The 22,889-nt window shown below is 37.4% G+C and overlaps 1 protein-coding gene across 2 annotated transcripts; it reads left to right on the forward strand.

Moving 5' to 3' along the window:
• Positions 1-8,342: 8,342 nt before the first annotated feature.
• On the forward strand, positions 8,343-14,002 carry LOC131301287 (amidase 1-like). Of its 2 annotated transcripts, XM_058327490.1 has the most exons (9): positions 8,343-8,514; positions 10,402-10,554; positions 10,697-10,821; positions 10,918-11,043; positions 11,719-11,901; positions 12,121-12,268; positions 12,384-12,552; positions 13,169-13,303; positions 13,616-14,002. In XM_058327490.1, the coding sequence occupies exons 1-9, from the start codon at positions 8,402-8,404 to the stop codon at positions 13,766-13,768; spliced, it is 1,305 nt and encodes a 434-aa protein (XP_058183473.1). In that variant the 5' UTR covers positions 8,343-8,401; the 3' UTR covers positions 13,769-14,002. The 2 variants fall into 2 exon arrangements, with proteins under 2 accessions (XP_058183473.1, XP_058183480.1); XM_058327497.1 differs by lacking the exon at positions 13,169-13,303 and having other exon boundaries at positions 8,361-8,514.
• Positions 14,003-22,889: the final 8,887 nt, after the last annotated feature.

The following is a 22,889-nucleotide window of genomic DNA, read 5'->3' on the forward strand; positions in this document are numbered from 1 at the left end:
AATAGCATATATATATTTAATATCCTAAGACATTCCAGATTCTCTTGTGCGTTCTTTCTGTAGCCTGCAAATTGTTGTTGGTCACGTGAGGGTGTGTTCGAGCCTTGGGCATGACATTAATTTCCTTTTTCAATGGTTATTACAGTTACAATCACGCTTTTTTGAAATGAGATCTTTAAGTAAACAATCACAGTTTTACTAAGCGAGATCTAAAATATTTAAGTAACAATCTCAGTTTTTCTGAAACGAGATATATTCTTTTACATACAATCTCAGTTTTTCGAAAATGAGATATATTCTTTAAGTTACAATCTCACTTTTTAGATTATTGAGATTAAAAAATCTTTTCATCTCAGTTTTTTCATATAGCTGAGATTAAAACTATAGTCAATAACATTTTATTACGCTTTTACAAAAAGTGAGATCTTCTTAGTTTTTGGACCGTGACCTTTATATCATTTTGTAGTAGTGGCTTATGGTAAGATTGAATACTCTGCGCTTGAAAAGTTATTAGGAAAAGTGTCCAAAATGTAGGCTATGCGGTGGGGCATCACTGCACTCATCTTGGTGTAGAGTGTGCAGAGGGACAACATTCTATGAAGTTTTCAGAAAAGTTCAACGACAAATAGATGTAAAAAAAGTTAGCTGATTTATGTACTGCATGGATTTTTGGATGCAGGGATCGCAGTGGTGCTTGTGATGACGCTTACATCCGCATATATATATATATATATATATATATATATATATATATATATATAGAGAGAGAGAGAGAGAGAGAGAGAGAGAGTCCCCTTCTCCTAAGGACCACCTTAACTTAATAAAATAAGGACCTCCCTTTCCCGATAGAATTTCGATGATCCAAGCCGTTCAATGTGTTCAGAACGTGATTTTAAGGGTAGTCGCGAGAAATCAGGAAAAAAAAATGACCGGAAAGGCTTTATCCGAGCAGTTTTTGTTTGTTTTTTATCGAACGGTTCAAATAAAAACTGCTCGGATGAAGCCTTTTCCGATCATTTTTTTTGCTGATTCCTGGCGAGTACTCTTAAAATCACGTTCTGAACATATTGAGCGACTCGGATTATCGAAGTTTGAACGGGAAATGAGAGAAATGGAGAGGTCCTTATTAGTTTGGTTCCCATAAGGGATCCCGCACGGCCTTACCGTGCGGAACTCCCCTTTTCCGATCGAATTGCAACAATTCAAGCCACTCAAAGTGATCAAAACGTGATTTTAAGAGTCCTTCAAGAAATTAGCAAAAAAAATGATCGGAAAGGGCTTGATCCGAATAGTTTTTTATTGAACGGTTCAGTAAAAAACTGCTCGGATCAAGCTCTTTCCGATCATTTTTTTTGCTGATTTCTTGCGAGTACCCTTAAAATCACGTTCTGAACACATTGAGCGGCTCAGATCGTCGCAATTTACTCGGGAAAGGAGAGTCCCGCACGGTAAAGCTGCATGGTAAGACCGTGCGGGATCCCTCATTGGATCCGTAGTGTAACATATATATATATATATGTATATATATATTGGATCCCTCATTAGGATCTGTGGGATCCTAATTCTCATCATGATATGGAAAATCAACTTTCTTCTCGCGATCTTATATATTCTTATCATTGGCTCAGTCGAGCTCCTCTATTTAAGTTCCGTCCTCTACAAATTCCATCAAGGAGTGTACCTCATGGATGCCTTCGCCGCCTTTTTAATGGTGACTAGTATAGTAGCACGTGCTATGCACGTGGGAGGCACATGTGATAGAAAGCAATTGCAACTTATCATGTCTAAAAATTTGAACTATCTTTCCACAAAACAATATCAAAATTGCATTGTCAGAGCTAAAATGACTCATGTACCAAAACATTTAGAAGTCTAACTTAAGAAGAATACGTTTTATTGCCGACCATATCGTAAGCAGAACCAAGAGATGGTCCAAGAATGCGTTTTATTCCATGTCGAATCCAAATGGCAGTTACAAGTACATATTTGAAATGGGTTCAACCTGTTGGGTCTAAATCAGTTTCCTCCGTGTGGTTAGGAGAAGAGGGTCTTGGGTGGTCAAGCCGGTATATCCAAGCCCCTATTATTTCTATACTTTGTGTCATGAGTTAATGAATTTTTTTTGCTAATAAAAAAAAAAGTACATATTTGAAATGATCATTAGGCCCCTCACTTCTTACATCCATGGAGTCCATACACCTAGATTCGATGACAGAACTCTTCTATTTTTTTGGTCCAAACAACAAAATGCAGTAGCATTACAATTTTACAATTTCCACTCCAATTATTTTCTCCGTGCAATTCTTCCGCATGTGAAGATCTCCAGAAAAATTTCCTTTCAAAAAACAAGCACCTCATTAAGAAATGATCTACTACTCAACCATGTGTTCTATATGTTATTAACATTACTGCACACGACAAATTGAAAGTATTCTACCAAAAGGCAAGAAAAACAATCTACAAAATATGATACGAAAAAATGGAATGTGATATGTAGGCTCATAGCACCATTAAAGCCTTCAATAAAACACAATGGGTCTGGGTGTCTTGCGCGAAATGCAAGAACTCTTGTTAAGACGCTCTTCGTTCAACATATACGGGTGATCTGTTAAATGGTAAGCCAAGCACTGTGGAGGAAAAAATGAAAAATTAAGTTCAAAGCTGATCCAGAATCTAATTCTCTACATTTGTTTGTAACCAAGTTCATGAGTAAATGTGCTAGTAAGAATAATGCACATAAATCTCAAGGCCACAGCATCCATTGAACTGCTTATTCCTTATTTTTTCTTGGCTATGTACAAAAATCATCCTCTTTGAATCTTGGAACAAGTAGTTTCAAGTCGTGTCGTATAATGAAGTAGATATAAAGCTTGATCAACCAACATCCAATTTCACTGGTGTTGTCGCCTCTATCTACATATGTCCAATTCAAGAATCTCTATCGGCATTATTAATCTTTTTCTTTATTTTCTCAGCCTCCTTGGCATTCTTCATTAGTTTTTGAAGGAGGATATATGAAAGCATGAGATAAAAGAGACATGGTTATCAAATACAGACCGTAAAGAACGATACATGCTATTCCCTCGTAACATGGTCTATAAGATACAGTACTTTTATTACTAATTATTACTGTATTAGGAGTTCATAATTTTTGGCAATGTTTTCTAATCCATTCATTTGGTAAGTATAATATAGGGATAAAATTTAACATAGGGATACAAAATTATGTAGGTCCTAAGAATGACCTAAAACAAGAATAGGTTGCCGAGAAGCGTACATATATAGTCCCTTGTATCAGTACTCCAGAAAGCATCCTAGAGTCCTAGAAAACAGATCGCAAAAGTCGAGATTGTAGGATATAAAATGTGTAACCTGAAGCATTGCAATGAGTTGAATACAAGAACAGCAAGGATTGTGTACTAATAGTCAATAAGATGTGGAGGTGACACATGAGAGAAAATTCAGTGACATGGGCCCTTCCCTCACACATCTCGGTGTGAGGTCCATATACTTAGTCATGGATCTCACATCAATAAGTGGTGGTGAAGGAGCGTGGGGCACCACATGGCATGGGTTGGCTGGGGGCATTGAATAATTTTTCCCTATCAGTTAGCCCTTTGCTAAACTCAAAAGGTCAAGTACATCTTCACGTGGATTTTCTATAGGACATATAGGGCGTACAAAATGATTTAGAGATGAAGGGAAACTATTCTTTTAATGACAATACACCAAATCAATGGAAAAATGGTTCTGAAGAATGCAAAACCCAAAGACAACTTACATCACTTTTGAAAAATTAAAGATTGCAGAAAAGGCTTTGTACCTTGTACATGTGAAATTGGTTTCTATCACATCTCTCTACTTCACAAAGCACTGACAAAGTTTAGAAAATAAAACAATGTGCTTGATATATGAAGTATGACCTGTATTCGAGAAGAGAACTCATAGTTCCTGTGGTTCAGAGTAATAACTCCATCTCTAAATGTTACCCTCCACCAATTTTTGAACCTCTATCTTCAGACATTCATCATCCATCAAGGCAAACTGTTTCAGGAAACTAAAACATTGGTGACTGAACTAATTATTTGTTGGATTCCATCCGATGACGTTGCATCCGTAAAAGCCCGTAAAAGAATGTATTTGAGAGAGCATACTATCATTCATGTTACCGGGATCGCATGGCTTTGATACCATATAGAAAAGCTGAAAACTGATGTAAAACCTATGAAAGAATGTAGAGAGAGAAATGTCGAAGCTTTTTACTTACTTGATTGATTGAATCTGAAGATTACAAGAGGGCTTAGAGCATCCGCAATGGGTTTGTTAATTAGTGTGTTAATTGTGTGTGTTAAGATTTAACAAACAAAATTGTATTTTTTGTGCCACAATGCTTGTGTGTTAGAATGTGCTAGAGTGTGCTAAATGTAGTAGTGTGTTAGCATGGTTATCCAGTTTAGCAAAGAAGTTAACAAACAATAAGTGGGTCCTATCCCTATAAATTCAAATTTCAACCATAAAACATAAATGCCCACATTAATTTCTTTTTTGAAAACTTACTGTTAGCCATTGTTTTGACATTATTTTAAAGAGTTAACACACTCCTAACTAATCCATTGAGGTATTCATATATATACTAACACACTCTTAAGTTAACACACACTTACGGGACCCATTTTTTATCCTAACACATACCTTAACAAACATTTTGATACACAAATATAACACACCCATTGCGGATGCTCTTATATGCTAACTGCCCTTGCCTCACTAAAACAGAATTAAGGAAAACCCCACGCACTCTAACTAATCAAGATTCCTCTCTAACTAATCAATTAACAAGAAACAATTATGCTATGCTGAGCTGGCATCCTCTTTAGTGACTTTGGCTAACAGAGGGTATATATATTTCAGTAACTTTAGTAGTTCGGATGTAGTTGAATTGCTATGTTTGTTTTCCAAGGCATCTATCTCATTATGAGAAAAAAATTATACACAAACCATATCTTCCAGTGGGATTGGTTCTTGATCTGCAGATCAATTACAGCCTGTTTGGATTGCGAGATTTTAGGGGAGAATAAAAGAAATCAAGCGAGAACAAATTCTCTCGCACGTTTGGATGATCAAAGAGGTGGGAGAGGATGAGAAGCGGTGGGAAAGTAGAACCCCTTACAAGCCCATTTTCGTTTCTTGCCAAAAGTGGCGCGATTCCGTGAGAAAAGGAGGATGAACGGATCGTCGTCGACTTCCGGTATGATCCACCCTCTCATCGGATCGTCGTCGTACTTGCACCGTTGTCTTCGTCTTGTCAAGGCGAAGCTTCTTCTGTGATCAAAATTGAGTTTTGAACTTTTGATTTGGTTGCTGGAGAGCGCCGGAGAGTCGCCAGAGATGAGAGAGAGAGAGAGAGTTTGGTCGTGGGAATGGGAAGAAGAGAGTTTGATTTCTCATGGTTATTTGTTTGACAAGGTGAGAAACTACACTCTTTGCTTTTCTCACTGATAAAGAAGACCACACCCCTTTCTTTTCTTTTCTCACCTGTGTAGCCAAAAAAGCTGTTAATGTGCGAGTAAATTGATTCATACATGTTACTAAAAAATTAATTGGCTCTTGATATTAATATTGTTTACTCAAACCTTTACTTATCTTCCAATGTGAAAGAATAGATGGATAGACTTGACTCGGAAATCTCAATCACTAGCCAAGTTAGTGGGGTGCTAGCTCAGAGTGTGAATTAATTAAGATAGCATGGATTTTACCTCAAAGTAAAATTTACCTAAATAATCCTCAAACTTTGGTGACTCACAGGGAAACTTCCTAAATAATCCTCAAACTTTGATCTCATTGTCTAATAGACATCAAAACTTTTGTTAAACTTCAATTACACAACCAGACTATTGAACCGTTATTCATAGCCTAAACACAACAGCTCACCCATTTCCATAACCTAAACATCATCGTCGGCCTCCACTGTAGCCACCTCCATCTCTAGAAGTGGTTTCTCCTCTCCATATTACCTTCCCTAAAGATAGCATCTTCCATCTTGTCCGGCGCCGCCCAGGAGTAGAACATAAGTTTCGCAATAACCGCCTCAGTTCCATTGCTCTCTGCCGGCTTCGATTTCCCCAAACACTTGCAACGATGTTAACTGGGTTTGAAAACAGAGCAATCCCCACTTCTATCCAGGGAAACTTCTAATTTTGAAAACAAAATGCAATTGGGTTTGGTTCTCTCTATTTTTAAATGGGTTCGATTCTCGCTATTCTAAATGAGTTTTGATTTTCTCTGTTGTTAATGGGTTTTAAAACAGAGCAATCCCACGTTTTCAATCCTTAAACCAACCTAGTACCTAACATCCCTGTCTATTTCTCGATGCCTGATGAAGAATTTGTTTTTACCCTCCACCACTACCCCAGAATCTGTTTATGAAAAGTAAAATCAACAAAATTGAGAAAGAGCACACAACGGAATTCATTCCGGTAAATTGTTCAAGACCAAAGCATGTGAGTTCAAATACAAGAGCCAAATAATTCTGTAGGCTTAGGCCTCCCTTTTTTTTTTTTGGGTGTTTGTGTACCAGGCAATAAATCTAGTCTACTCTATCGTATGTGATGTAGAGGCCTAAAGAAGTACTTGTGGAGGCGCAACCTATGCATGGTTGAAGCGAAACGGCCCAAATAACACAATTTGGTAGATCGCTCTAGAACCAGAATATTCTAGACGTGCTCTAACAATACCAAAAAAGATATTTTTGAAAACTCTTGGCCACCGAAAAAGATATTTTCCTCAATTCCATCACGGATTAGCTCCCCTCCATACTTCATCCCTCCTCACCCCTCCAAAAGTATGATCTGAACTAATCATCTAATAGAATACGCAAAAATATGAGTGATACCTTAGGATTAATGCTACAGATCGACTGACTTGACTTGGAAATCTCAATCACTAGCCAAGTTAATTAGTGGTGATACCTTAATGTATGAATGAAGACCATGCTTTTAATTGAGTGGACGACCCATCGAGGAAGCAAGCAAATGATGGCCCATTAGATTAGACCTCTTGTTTGCATTATTATACCAAGAATAAGATGTCCACTAACCAAAGGTCCATTGATTGCATTCTCACAAGTTTGAGTCAAATGATTTTATTTTGATCCTTGTTTTTCCTCCTCTCAAAGTTTTTTCAACTTTAGTTGAAATTTTTATACTTTTTCGATTTCTCAAATCGAGACGTAAAAATTTGACCCAAATCTTGTACAAATAAATAGCGAATGCACAAAAATAAAAAATAAAAAATTTGTCCCACCTTAAATTTTATTTGGTGGTTTGATCTGTTCATGTGTGTGGAGCCTACACACTTGTGTGTGTGTTTTGGTATAATTTCTGGATAAAACTTTCTGTGTAAAAAAAAAGGGGATTGATAATGTCAAAACCCTTTCTATTCCTGCAAAACCCCTTTTTGTTAATGCCAAAACTTAAGGTTTCTCTTTCATTGTAGGGCTTAATTGCCCTCTATTACACCACTTGTTTTATGAAAATGCCCCTTTAAATCCCATAAATGCAAAATTGAAAAAAATACTATAAAATTATGATCGCGAAAACAGTGACTCTGGTGAGTTGGGTTTGCGGGAAAATTTATGATCGTGAGCCGCTTGCCCCCACTACACCATGTTTTCAAGTAAAATTATGATCGTGACAAGCAAAATTATGATTCCAAACAAAAAGAACCCTTATAACAAAGCAAAGTAACCCGTCTGACAACTATTGTTTCAATAAATCTGTTGAGGAATGCCAAGAGAAACCTAAGCCAAACTTTGTACGCCTCTCTCATTTGAGTAGGAGAATTAAAAAGAGCGATAAAATAATGCAATTGGTTTTGAAGGGGCATTTTCAAAAACCAATTGGCATAATGGAGGGTAATTAAGTTTTGCAATCAAAAGTAAAACTTGAATTTTAGAAGGAACAAAAAGAGTTTTGACCCGAAAAAAAATAAAAGATTTTGGCACTATCAACTCTCAAAAGAAATACTAGTACGATACTACGCTTGTCAAAAGTTGGTGGAAACTCCCAATTTGGCAGCTACCACAGTAGTTTGGAATAGTCCCACGCAAAGATCCTAATCCGTGGGTGTGGGGCTACTCGTTCTCACTAAGTCATATAATTTGTGTGCATGAGTGGGAGCGCGAGTGCGAGTGTAAGTGTAAAAGTATCTTTGAAACATATCTTAACCTATTAAAATTTACGAGAGTGAAAATTGAAAGCACAAAGACAGTGAGGCAATTAAGCAGGAGCGTAAGATATTTTGAAGGATTATATGGTTCTCCATGGATTGTTCGACTTTATTCAACCCATCTTCCCCCCACTATAAATCGTGGATGTGCTAAGAGTGAGAGAAAGAAAAGAGAATGGCGGACGAATCGGATTATGGAGCTTTCACGGAGAAATTCATTATACAACCAAGCTCTTCACCTGATCAGGAACTTCCCTTAAAGGGCCTCACCTTTGCAGTCAAAGACATGTAAGTTCCCTTTCCTCAGCTCCGAGACTCTACTCAGTCAGTCAGTCAGTTCCTCTTCTCATAACGACTCCTGAATTCTTGGAAAAACAAGATGTGCTTATCATGTTTTGCGCTACCACGGTACAATAGGCTTGTTAATGGACAAGATTCAATCCGGATTCGATCCGAATCCGATAACGTCAATCTGATAATCCGAATCCGGTAATCCAAATACGGATCGGATCGGATTAAATCCGTTATCAATCCGATCCGAGCTTTATTTTTTTTAATTTAAAAAAAAACTGTAAATTTTTTATTTTGAAAAAAAAATGTTTAAGAAGTTGTATTTTTATTTTAAAATCGTATTTTTTATTTTAAATTTTTAAATATTTTTTTTCAAAATAAGTTTTTTTTTTTTGAAAAAAATTGTAAAAAATTTTTTTTTCTAAAATTTTTGAAGTAGAAAAGTTTTCGGATCAGATCCAACTTTTCATATTTGGATTACCACTATTGGATTTGAGTATTATAGGATTCAGATCGGATTCGAGTCTTATCAGATTCGGATTTGTCGGATCCGCATCGAATCCGGTCTATTGACAGGCCTACGGTACAATATGACTTATCCCATCCATCCATCTCGTTAAACTTGACAAATTTCTCCTCCGTTCAAAAAGTCAAGTCGATTGCATCGACATGTATCGAAACTTACCATATTTGTGTAACCGTTCATTTCTATTCAAGCTAATATGATTTAACGAAGCCTTCATCTATATTAGATTATGTTTAATTTTTTGCATGAATGATTGGCAAATTGAGGGCTACAAAATAAATACTTGGGATTGTCAAATAGAATTGTGTGACGAGTTCCATTTCACGTACATGAGGGACCACATGAGTTTATTTTATCTCTAACTTCTGTGGCTCAAAGTCGAAAGAAAAAAAAAAGTCTTTGTGCTTTTATTTATTTTTTAAATAGAAATTGGATCTTCACTACCCTTGCAGGACTGGGCAGTTCTATCCAGCCCATTTTCAGGCCCTTTCGGAACCCACTTTGAATATTGGGACCATTTACATTTTAGACCTTATCGAGCACATTAGCCAAGCGAAAAATCACAACGTTGGATATCGTTTGTAATGTTTTATGAATAAAATTATCTTCAGATAAACAATACTGCAACGCTGGAACGAATCTCATGTTTCTCAAGATATTTGTGTTTCGAAAAGATATTAAACCATTTCCGATCAATATCATTTTTGGCGTTCCTAATGTTCTCGACAAGGTCTAAGAAATGAGTGGTCCCCATCAATTGAATTGGGCCGGACAAGACCTTCCCCATCAATTGAATTGGGCCGGACAAGACCTTCTAGTCCTCAAAGGGACCGGAGATGATCCATTTGCTTTTTACAAGTGAGCCTAAACTCGTAGTACAACAATAACAGCCACTGTCCCCCTTTGGGCAGTTTTATTGGCCAAATTATGAATCAGGATACATAAAAGAATGAGTAATCACATAAGATTAATAGTGAGGGAATTATTAATACAGTATCGTATCTCATCTTTGTGAAATATATCATCCCTGCACCAATTGTTATACTCAACGCCAGATATGGCCAATGATCAAACAGAGCCATTGTGTACCTCTTCGTTTTATTTGCACACAGTATATCTTCCCAAACGAATAGGCCAATCATTTTAGAGGAGTACTAGGGACAAAGAAAATGGGCAAAGAAAATACCCTTAAAGTTAAAGTGTACATGAACGGCTCATTTTATGGGTAAGCAGGTAGATACATAAAAAGATGGGTAGATGGGTCAATCATTGGGCTCTAATATTTATTTATATTTTAGCATGTTCATGGGCGTATTTTTTTTTAATTTCATTTTAATCAGAGTAAAACATCTATGCAGATTTGACATGGAGGGATACGTTACTGGGTTTGGAAATCCTGATTGGGCAAGGACTCATCCGGCTGCTACGTCGACAGCTCCCGCTGTTTTGGCCGTGTTAAGTGGAGGTGCTACATGTATGGGTAGAACTGTCATGGATGAAATGGCATACAGGTTGGGTTTAAACTTTAGACACACTGTTCTTCTACTTAAGCTGTTTGTTCTTGTTGGAAGGGGTTTACGATGACAGAAATGTGTATCTTTAGAGTTCTCTTCTGATTGTAAAACTTTAACTGAAATACATGTTTTGGGGCAGTATAAATGGAGAAAACAAGCATTATGGGACTCCAACAAATATTTGTTCGCCAGATCGGTTGCCTGGAGGATCTTCAAGTGGATCAGCTGTTGCAGTTGGTGGAATGCTGGTAGATTTCTCCTTGGGTGAGTTGTGCGGTTGTGCTTGTGCCTTTATTATAAGCTTGTTGTTTTTTCTATTTATGCTTCATAAGTTGGGCCAAAAGGTTTCCTTTGTCACAGGCACCGATACTGGAGGAAGTGTAAGAGTTCCGGCTTCGTACTGTGGGATTTTAGGGTTTCGGCCGTCTCATGGTGCCGTTTCAACCATTGGGGTCATCCCTTTGGCACAAAGTCTCGACACTGTTGGTAAGGAAGCATACACAATATTGAATACCACGAAAGCTTTTTGGCCTTATCTTGCAGGGACTCGTAACAAGGTAGCCCTAGAAGTCTGTGGCTGGAGGAAGTACCTGATCTCCTGACTAAAGGGAAAGAGTGGAACTGAGACATTCAACTATTCGTGTTATGCAATTAGTTTTATGTAGTGACACAAAAATCTGAACGTGGAAAATGCCTAAAATGCAGAAAATATGATGTGGTAAATGCAAATATGTTTCGAGCCTTAGACCCAAGAAGCGAACTTCTCTCTGACTTTCCCCACAACGGTAAACTAACGTGTAAAGAACATTCTCAATCCATTATAAACTCTACCATTATAGCCATTTGTCCGACCATTGAATCCAACTTGTGATCGACTTTGTTAAGCAGCAACCATTTATCACAAAAATTCATTAGTTTAGATGAATTGTTATTTTGAATGAGAATGACTCCCAATCTGGACAGGAAGTACTAGAAAATCATTATAATAGCTAGGCTGATGTGTCCATGGCCATGCCAATGTTAAGTTTTTGTGGCACTCTTGTGTCCATGCAATTCTGTTTATTGTGTGATTGGTTTTACAGTACTTATGAAGATGCTATTGGTAACTTCTAGTACTTTTTTAATCAGTACATAATTCATAGTTGAGCACTTGTTATTCAGGGTGGTTTGCTAGGGATGCCGACATCTTGAACCGAGTCGGACGGGTATTATTGCAGTTGCCTGAGGTGGAACCTGTGAAACCTACTCACATTACTATTGCAGAAGATTGTTTCCAGCTTCTTAGCATCCCAAGTCAACGAGTAACTTCAGTCATTATTAAATCGGTGGAGAAGCTATTTGGTGGTAAGTAGGCTAAATGTGTACAAATCATCCGCGTTTGTAGTTTACTCCAGCTGCCAAGGGCATGGGTTCCATGTTGTTTTCCTAATGGGCTTTGATTATTAAAGCAAATCTCACTTGTGCACGGATGCTATGAACAACTGTTCGACTAGTCATCTTCACTATTAATTGCATTTTGCTGCACTCCTAAGTTTGATTTACATCACCAATTTGGTGATGCAGGTCACATTTTAAAGTATGTGTGCCTTGGGGACTATGTTAAAGACAACGTTCCGACTTTGAAGCATTTCAAGGGCGAGAGACTGGAGGATCAAGAATATAATGTTGCGCCCTTGGCTGCTCTCTCAAGTGCCTATAGGCTGCTTGAAAGGTGAACCTTATGAAGTAGTCGATCTTATTTGGGATCGATCTTTTTGTTTCTTATTTTGACTTGAATGAGACTGTTTTTCATCGTGTGTTTACTCCTCTGTCAATTGCCTTTATAGGTCCGAATTCAAGAATAATCATGGTGAGTGGGTTAGTATAGTCAAACCTGATTTGGGTCCTGGTATATCGGAAAGAGTGTGGGCAGCCGTGAGGTCAACAGATGAAAATATCGATGTCTGCCACTCGGTGAAGACTGAACTACGTGTTGCTCTCACTGCTCTCTTAGGGGTATTCTCTATCTCCTTTATCTCAAAAGCCAAGTAACTTTTGAAAAGTGATAGTTCCATTCTTGTATATCCTTTGAGCCATCGAAAATTGCTGAGCTTCAATAATGCATATCTATGAAGCACAAGTGCTTCTAAAACCCATTGTACTCATACCCAAAACGCATCGGGTACCTGTAATTTGCATGATACTTCAAAATCCATACTAGATATAAGAGAAACGTACCGAAATTTTTCTCTTTGACTTTTGCCTTACCTTAGAAGTGCCCTATATATCATTATATCAAGTCATACCCAATATAGAGATGAAGCTAACTTGATAACGACTTACTTTTTCAATGCTCACCATGTTTATAGGATAAATATTTTGGTTGGTTCTTTTGTATAATGACATTAAATTTTGATTTCTACTTTAAGTTTGACACTAAACTATTATTTGATGTTGCATTTTTCAAAGTCATTTAGCTATTTCTTTTATTTGAAGCGCATTTAGGTTTAGCTGTATCGTACATACACTGAATAAATAGCCGAGACTTACGGTGGATGTGGTGAAAATTAATATTTTGTCTTGCTTCAGTTTCTGGGCTTATGAATGATCTTCTTTCTTGTTAATTGTGTAGGACCACGGTATCCTAGCAATCCCCACAGTTCCAGGGCTTCCACCAAAATTGCAAACAGAGCCATCTACATTGGAAACATTTCGTTTCAGAGCTTTTAGCTTGTTGTCTATTGCTGGAATGTCTAGCTTCTGCCAGGTTCTCTCTCTCTCTCTCTCTCTCTCTCTCTCTTATATAAGTTATATAAGGACCTCCCACACATACATACACACACAAAAATGTGCGTCTGTGTGGCACATGAACTTGTTATTTAGCTTCTTGATTACCAAAATTGTATTTCTGCATGTATACAAAAGAGTCCATGTGGCATATTAACTCAATATTTAGCTTCTTGATTACCAAAATAGTATTTTTGATAGAGGCACAAAAGTGCATGTGTGTGACATATGAACTTAATATTTACTGTTGTGATTACCAAAATAGTATTTTTGAAGTTGGTCTATTTCACAGGTGAGCATACCACTAGGAACGTATGACAATCTTCCCGTGTCAGTTTCCTTGTTAGCGAAACATGGATCAGATGGGTTCTTGCTGAATCTTGTTGAGACGCTTTATGGAACTCTCAAGGAACAAATTGACGTTGCTCAGGAGCTGAGTTACTGAAGTTCTTAACTTGTTAATATAAACTTATATTTTCTTATTCGAATAAATAAGAGCGTTGCTGCATTGTTACATTTCGCGACCGTACATGTATATGACCTAGTCTTGACTCTTCTTGACAGCTAAAGATCATGTATTTTTCTCTAATAGTTGAACAGGGAATCCTTCATAGTTATAAACAATGTACAAACAATATATTATGGTGTGCTCGTTATTTCACAAGACAAGTCTTTTCCCCTTTCCAGTAATTTAAAATGTAGCTCAGAGGTCAAATTTGTGGCCTTAATTTCCAGTTTTAAAAGCCTTACATTGTGGGCTGAACACTTCAACCTTGCTTTCAACCATAATGCACATTTCTATTTGACGTTAAATGGAGTGAGTTTTTGGACTCAGGTACTCTTTCAAAGAAAGAAAGGCATTGGCTCAGCTCGTTGTTTCGTGTTTCAGAGTAATATGACTATTCGATTACGATAAATTAGGTCAGAAGATATATAATTTTCTCTTGTGCAATATCATGTCAAGACAACACCTCACACATTTCCATAGCCTAAACATCATCATCGGCCCTCCACTGTAGTCGCCTCCACCGCCGGAAGTGGTTTCTCCTCCTCCATACCTTCCCTAAAGACAGCTCTTCCATCTTGTCTGCCCCCGCCCTGTAGTCGGACATAATTTTCTCCCTAACCGCCTCAGTTCCATTGCTCTCCGCCGGCTTTGATTTCCCCTGCACACTTGCGATGATGTTAACTGGGTTTGAAAACAGAGCAATCCAACTTCTATCCAGGAAAACTTCTAATTTTGAAAACAAAATGTAATTGGGTTTGATTCTCTCTGTTTCAAATGGCTTTTAAAACAGATCAGTCCCATGTTTTCGATCTTAAACCTACCTACCATCCCTGTCTATTTCTCGATCCCTGATGAAGAATTTGTTTTTACCCTCCACTCCTACCCCATAACCTGTTTATAAAAAGTAAAATCAACAAAATTGAGAAAGAGCACACAATGGAATCCATTCCGGTAAATTGTTCAAGACCAAAGCATAGTAGCATTATCACTTGGAAGAAGGATGAAAAAAAGCAAACCACAAACTAGCTAGTCATCTAAACCAACACCCCCTATACTTTATAGCCTCTCCTACGAGAAGTTTTACAACGATGGTATGAAAGGTAGCCCAAACTCATCATTTTCTTGCTGATCATCAAATTGTACATTGCTCCGACATTTTCTCAAACAGCAACAAGAGCTTCATCCATCTTTCACTGCGACGGAAATATCAGAGAGAAAGAAAAACATGTGAGTTCAAATACAAAAGCCAAATAATTCTATAGACTTAGGCCTCCCTTTTTTTTTTTGTGTTTGTGTACGGGGCAATAAATCTAATATCCGTTATCGTATGTGATGCAGAGGTGATTGTTGCACTTGATTACAAGGCCCAAGGAAGTACTAGTGGAGGCGCGATCAAAGGTTGATGTGAAACAACCCACATAACACAATTTTGTAGATCGTTCTAGATGCAGAATATTATAGAAATACTCCAAATTTTCACATATTATTTGTAGTTGGAAAGAAATACAAGTTTTGGAGACAAATCCAATCGTATATCTAATCTGAGCAATCAAACAGATGCCGATATCTTATTGACATAGCACCTACAACGTATACAAGGTGGAAAAATAAGCGTATAAAAAAGACGATTCTTATTTGAACTACCGAGTCTCATGGGTACCTAATGATTGAAACAGGAATTCGATCAGCATAAAGGCAAAATGGAGGAAGCAATTTCAAACAGCATAATAAACATATTGAATATTTTATGCTAACTTATGAGGTATCTGATAAAGATAAACAAACAAAGAAAAAAACAACCGAATTTTGCCTTCTCAGATATGACTGATTCTCATTCCTCTTGGCATTTACTGAATGTGTACCTTAGTCCATTTACTGAATGTGTACCTTAGTCCAGGAGAGCACGTTCAGCACCAGCAGTTTCTTTACTTGTCCGATTACATTCAGGACCTTAATGCTGAAGTTGTAGTTTGGGGAGATTTTAATGATATTTTGTTTCCAAAGGAAAAACGGGGAGGTATGTAGCGTAGTTGAGGAAGCTGTGGGCATTTCCAAACTTTACTCAACAATTGTGGTTTGCTGGATTTGGGATTTTGGGGCTATCCGTTTACCTGGGGTAATAACCGTAGTGGAACTGATTTCATTGAATCCCATTTGGACTGAGTATATATTGGTTTCTTCCTCCTGGAATACCCAACATCACCTGGCTGTGGTGGAACATCTGGAATGTGTGGGATCCGATCATAAGGCTTTACTTTTGTGCACTAAGCCTAACACCAGGTAATATGCTACCCTGTTCCGCTTCGACGCCTGGTGGTTTGAATGGGATGAAGTTAAGCAAATTGTGCAGACTCAGTGGAGAGTTGACATTGTGGGGTCCCGGCTGTTCTGTATTAGCCAAAAAAATCAAGAAGTGCAGGTTGGCTTTGAATTCTTGGATCCAGAAATCTGAATTCTAGAAAGGAGATTGATGGCATTAAGGACGAAATTGATTGACTGGAAGCACATGGGTGCAAATTTCACTTGAAGGAGATTGCAAGTTCAGAGGATGATTTGGCAAAAGCATGGGAAAAGGAAGAATTGTATTGGAAGCAAAAGCCGCATTAGAAGTGGCTTCAGTTTGGAGATCGTAGCACTTCCTTTTTTCATGCAAGCACGGTGGCAAGATGCAGGCGTAATCACATTTCGGGGATTGAAAATTCAGCAGGGGTTTGGACTGCTTTTTTATGCTAACTTCTTAGATATGACTGTTTTTTCTCCTTTTCGTTCTAAAGAGAACCTACTACTAGAGGTTTTTACATGACTATAAAATGACATGATGCCAATTTCCTAGCCTACCATGATCATCCTCCCAATTACTAGCTACAAGGAAAGAGTTTACATGTGATTCATACGACACTCTTTCAGTGAAAATCATTGTTCCTAGTTCACTTAAGTTCAAAAGCAGATTATGTCTAAATGTAGAAAGATAGGAATACTAGCCTCAAAATGTAACCAGATGAAGTACTCGATTGAACATGTGTAATTAATTCTTATCAAAAAAAAAAAAACATGTGTAATTAATTGTGTAACTGGTTCTCAGAGGATTAACACAGTTTTAATTTTGGGTATTAGTGTTGTGAGCGTGGAAAATTTGAAGTATTGAGCGAACCCTCTACTGGGTTGCACGCGATTATGTCTAATATGTTGAAAGACATCAACACTATCTTCAAAATGTAATACCATATGAACTACGCTATAGGAGTTCAATTTCTAATATACCTACTAGCTAGATTGCAAGAAAATAAATAATAACCAAAATAGTTGTAACCTGGCTAATTCATTAACAATCGCGAAATGTAAGCATTAGGAGATCATATCTGAAAATGCTATCAATGTTTGTTACTTTCTTCTTGCCACTGTGTCTGTAATCATTCTCCTCAATCTTATCACCTTTTTAGGCATTTCTCTTTCAGCAAGTCTTACAAAGAATTTAGATACACCAATTAAGAACATGAGAGATCCTAGAAAGAGTCCAAGTGTCATTCCACACCCATAACCAATCACCACAATTTTCCAAAAAAATGCATCAATACCTGAATCATCTTCCTCTTGTTCTAACACCGCCGGCTGTACTTTTGTTCGATTATTGTCTTCACATTCCTTCGACAATGGAAACCCCCATATATGAAACATTCTCAAATGTATTAAATTGTTGACCCTAGGGTATGGGTCCATGGAGACGGTTCCACGAAAGATTCAAGAATGCAAGAAACTCAAACTTGTTAATTGGCTTGGAATTCTTCGGGTGAGCTAGTTAGAAGAGATGTCTAACGATTCGAGGCTTTCCAAATCTCCCAAAGACGATGGAATATGGCCAGTGCGGCTATTATGAGAAAAATTAAGCACTATGAGAGAATTAAGCTTTCCAATGACATTTGGAATCCCTCCACGAAAATTGTTTGATGAAAACTCGATTGTTGTGAAGATAGTCAAAATTCTCAGTAGTTATCTCTCATGCCCCTTTGTTGTCACTATGACAGAGTCGTATTAATAACTATTCACATCACTCATGTAGTTTTTCCCCAGCATAGTTTTGTTCTACATAGCTTGGAAATATTCGAAATATCTTACTGGCAAATGGCCAGTGAACTCATTGTAGGACAAGTCAACAATTCGAAGCTTAGGAAAGGGAAATTTACTCTTCGAAGTGTTTATGGGACCATGAAATCAGTTGGATCGTATGACAAGAACTTGCAACTCAGGAAGAATCTCTAACCAATATGGAAATGTGTCGTTAATCTTGTTGTTTCCAACATTTAGAACTTCCAAGCTTGTACAATCTGCCAATGATCTTGGCAATGGTCCTTCAAGTTGATTTCCACTCAAATCAAGACTTCGTAATTGGTTTGGCTTTGAAAATGCCAACGGAAGGGTTCCCATAAATTCATTGGAGCGCAGATTCAACACCGAGAGTGCACTACTAAAATTCTCCAAACATTGTGGAACAACACCGCTCAATTTGTTGTGAGACAAATCAAGAATCAAAAGGGAACTCGCATTGCAAATTAGGGAAGGAATTTGTCCACTAAGATTGTTGTTTGAGATGAAAAAGATTTGTATGAAGGGAGGTGGGATGGGAAGTGGTCCTTGAAGTAAATTGGAACGAAGATCAAGTGTTTTTAGTCCCTCCCAGGGAAGTTGCTTTATGTTTGTGAGAAAGATTCAAATACTCCAGTGAAGCCTTCTCGATTAACCCAACCCAATTCGGAACCTGTCCATAAATTCTATTGCCAGAAAGATCTAGCACTCGAAGATTCTCAGAGGTTCTTAAGAAATAAGGGAAAAACTCGATGTTGCAAGATGACATATAGAAACCCATAAGGTGGGGAAGGGTATTGTTGCCTAGCACCGATTGGAAAGATCAAGGTACTCAACATTTTTGAGTGTTTGCATATCCACAACACCACTCAGATCATTTGATGCAAGAAAGAGCCTAGTCAGATTTACAAGAGTTGAAATTGACTTTGGAATGGGGCCATGTAGTTTAAATCATGCTGGAACTTAGGAATTTGGCCGGTTAAACGATGGGAGCTCAGGTCTATAGCTTCCAATGACGGAAGAGTAAACAAAATAGTACTCGCCTCGGTCTCGACTTTCGGGTTTGGCCCAATGACTTTGTAGCATTCTTTGAAGCGTGAGGCCTAGGGTTTGACTAATTTTATAGATATAATTTCGGTCATCGTAGTAATGATCTAACAAATACTAACATCAAATTGTTTTAAAAAAAGTCTGAACCCTCGCGTGTAGTTTTGCATTTTTATTTAAGTCTGTTGGATATACTTCGCAAAGTGCAAACCACTTTCGAAGTGAATAAAAAATTTCATTTTAGCTGATGATCGCCATAACTGGAATACCAAAGTAGAGTGGATTATGGCTTTGTTTCTTTGATAATTCATGGTTTCCAAGCCCATATACTAGCATCCCTGGGGAATCACTCACATCGTCTAGGCCAATTTTAAAGCTGGGATAAAGACCTATATGATCGAATTGGCTCTACAAAAATTGAAAACACCTAAGAAGATTTGAATATAAGGCCTATAAGTAGCAAACCCACTTATCAAAAAAAAAAGTAGCAAACCTGTAAATTTTAGGCCTTAGACTACCAAAACAATCCATGAGGTTGATTATGGCCCCATTTCTTGACACTTACGGTACGTTTGGTTCGATGAAATCAAAATTGGAATTAATGAAATGATGATTCCAGTGACATACTTATTACCATTTCAGTTTACCATTAAATGATGGAATGATCATTTCAAATAGAATCACTATTCATCTTAGTAAATGAATTGTAATTCCACTACAAATTAACACAAAAGAATTGCAATTCTATTTCTTTGCATGCCACACCAAAATTACTAGTGCCACTACAAGATTCACTATTGCCACACCAAAAATTACTATTGTCATACCATTATATTGCAGATTAGAATGGCCATTCCTAAGCACAACGAATGGAAATGGATATTCCAATGTCATTTTCTCCAATTCTCTCTCAACCTCAATTTCATTCCATCGAACCAAACCTTATAAACTAAATTTATCTAGCCTATTGGGTTTAAAAAAAGACTAATCATGATGTTTAGTAGTACTCACTCCGTCCCTTTTTAATTAAGTATTCAGCTTCGTAACTCCAACTTATTAAGGTGGCGTTATTATTACACATTTCACATCAACTTTTATCTTCATTTTTCTTACTTACCCTCTATGCAGACATCATTATTACAATTTTACTCAATAAATTTTCAAAATAGAATCTACATTTAGGGAAAAAATGAAAAATATACAAACTTTTATCCACTAATTTTACAAATGATGACTTATTAAGGGATTACAAAGAATAAAATACGGTACTCTAAAAAAAGGGACGGAGAGAGTAATTATTACCAATCATATATTTTTCTTAACAGTTTTCTCATTTATGTCAATGTATTCTCACAGGTCCTAGTCGTCTGACTTCAATTAATTTTCAATTACCCCCAAACTTTCGCTCATGCATGTGTAATAGACACTCAAACTAGCTTTAATAAACTAACTTCATTTACACACTTGAACTATGACTCTGTTATTCAATTAACCCCTACCATCTCAATCTGTCACTTTGCTCACGGAAACCGCTGAGGTGGAGAGATTAAAACATTAGAGGGTAAATTTGGAGGGTCTTGGGAGCACGAGAAAGGCACGTGAGGAGGTTGGTGGCATAAAAAAATGCACTCTCACTCCAACTTTTTCAATCAGTGGTCTCCATCATCGCTAAAAGAATTGTTGGTGCAAAAATTGGAACCTTCTACTATTTGAACAATCTGATGGAAACCGCTTCGAGTCACGTTACGACGTCGCTTTCCGAAAACAGTATTCGCCCCCACCAATTGGTGTGTACCGGGTTACAGCGAATCTATTCTGAGGATAAAACGAAGCCCGATCAATGATCTTCTGCCTGTGTCCGCACAAACGAAGAACAGACAGAATACCGAGCCTAAGAGAATCAATTGAACCAAGGACTGTTAATTCCGTTTCTGTAGAATAACGGAATAACAGCGTAGAAAACAACGAGTCAAAGAGAGAGAGAGTTTCTGGATATTTTTTTTTTTGTATCGAATGACTTAACAAATAGACTATTTATAGACTTATAGGCACCCTTACGTGAAAGGTTGTGTCTTTAGTAAACACACATTAGAAAGGGTATGTCTTTTGAAGACAATTAATCAATAAAAAGAATCATGCCTTCTAGTAGGCACCCTTTCAAGAAAATAATTAATTAGGAAGGGTCATGCCTCTTGGAGGCACCCCGATGTATCACATCCCTTCCTAACAATCACACCTCATTCTAATAATCACATCCTAAGTTAATAGGTGTTATAACTATTCACATAAAGTCATACCCCACGTGAAAAGGTGTCGCACATTTTCACAAATAACCTCCCGCAATATTTTATTTTGAAAAATCTCCAACAAACGACTCATCTAACGGTTTCTAAGCCCTGCGTCATTTCAGAGGTTAGGTCTACTCGAAATGATTACCAGAATCCGGAGGCATGGCCGTGCTAATTGAAGATGGTTTGGTCTGTGAGATACGATGGTAGTAGTCTTTTGTACGGTAAGTGTAAATGACTATGACAAAATTTGTAGGAAATGTCATCATGCTACTTCGCAACAACCTAAACAACAAAGCTGAAAAAAGAAATAACAAGCTTCAAAAACACAAGGAGAAATATTCCATTCAAGACATAGCAGTCTATTCAAATAACAGCGTCAGATCTTCGAATCCTTCTCCAAGAGCTAACAAATCCCCTAATGTCAGATTTGATCGCCTCCATGACCAGATGAGCACTAGAAGTCTTATTTGTTTGGAAAATGAGATAATTTCTCTCTCTCCAAAGATGGTAGATATATGGTTGCCGAACGTGAGAGTTTAAACAGTAGATGTTTCAAATTGGACCCCTTCCTGTGATAATTTAGAACAAAGTGGAGAGATAGACCCAACAAACTGAGTCTTCCATCAACGCAGCAGAACGACTTCTTGGCCATCTCCAAGTATACACCACCAGAAATAACAGAGGCAACTTTGGCATTGGCAGACCTACTAAAGATGTATCCCAGCCTATCACCATACCATAGAGCAAGAGGTCTGTTTGAACCATATATTTACCGCCCGTCGATAATCAACCGAAAGGTGACGATTATGGAAATGCAACCTATTTTATTATTATTTTTGGCATTTGTATTTTAATAACATGTGCAGGACACTTGGCGTATCTCTATTTACTTAGAAGTTGAAAGGACACATGGCATTGTCTTACACACTTGGCGGTTGAAAAGAACACTTGGCATACTCCTACACACTTTGATGTTAGTGGGAAGTTATTTGGACAAGTGGAAGCAAAGGAGAATGAGGAGTATTGAAGAAGTTGGGAAGTTATTTCCTGTGCATATTTGTTTTCCTATAAATAGCCTTTTTAGGCCTCATTGTAAGGACACACAAATAACGGCAATCAGGCCTTTATCTTTTCTTTTCTAGGAGTAGAATTAACTTGTAATTGTTCACTCAATCATCTCGGTTGATTGTTCTTCTACTTCGAGGGTTAATAAAGTCCATTTTGTTAATCTTCTTCCACACTTCATCCACTTCATTGTTTGTTTCCAAAGAAGTCCTGAAATACGGCAAGGAACCAAACTCCACTTTTCACACCCACATTCCAGCAAGCTTACGATACTGTTTTCCGTCAATTCTCCGTCCATTGGAAAGAAAACAAGAATTTTGGTAACAAGGTCTAAGGGGGATTTTAGTCGGTTTCTCTTGATGAGTAATTCTAGAATACGTACCGAAGGAGGATAAGTGAAAATATCGTAGGATTCATCATCGTATTGTAGAATTCCTATACAAAAAGGATATATGGTGAGATATGTATAATTTTTCGAAAGAAGACAATACAAATTGGAGTATATGTATCACATACCGTAAGTTTATAATAACTATGGTTATATGATAAAAAGTGCTAGTAAAATATTGTGTCTT

The sequence above is a fragment of the Rhododendron vialii genome, chromosome 1a (genome assembly GCF_030253575.1).
Source record: "Rhododendron vialii isolate Sample 1 chromosome 1a, ASM3025357v1".
Taxonomy (NCBI): domain Eukaryota; kingdom Viridiplantae; phylum Streptophyta; class Magnoliopsida; order Ericales; family Ericaceae; genus Rhododendron; species Rhododendron vialii.

Excerpts from the sequence above, each read along its gene's own strand:
- LOC131301287 (XM_058327490.1), top strand. The coding sequence starts at position 8,402 with ATGGCGGACGAATCGGATTATGGAGCTTTCACGGAGAAATTCATTATA. Across the intron at positions 10,822-10,917 it reads GCTGGTAGATTTCTCCTTGG|GCACCGATACTGGAGGAAGT; the intron begins GTGAGTTGTGCG and ends CCTTTGTCACAG. Across the intron at positions 12,269-12,383 it reads GCCTATAGGCTGCTTGAAAG|GTCCGAATTCAAGAATAATC; the intron begins GTGAACCTTATG and ends TTGCCTTTATAG.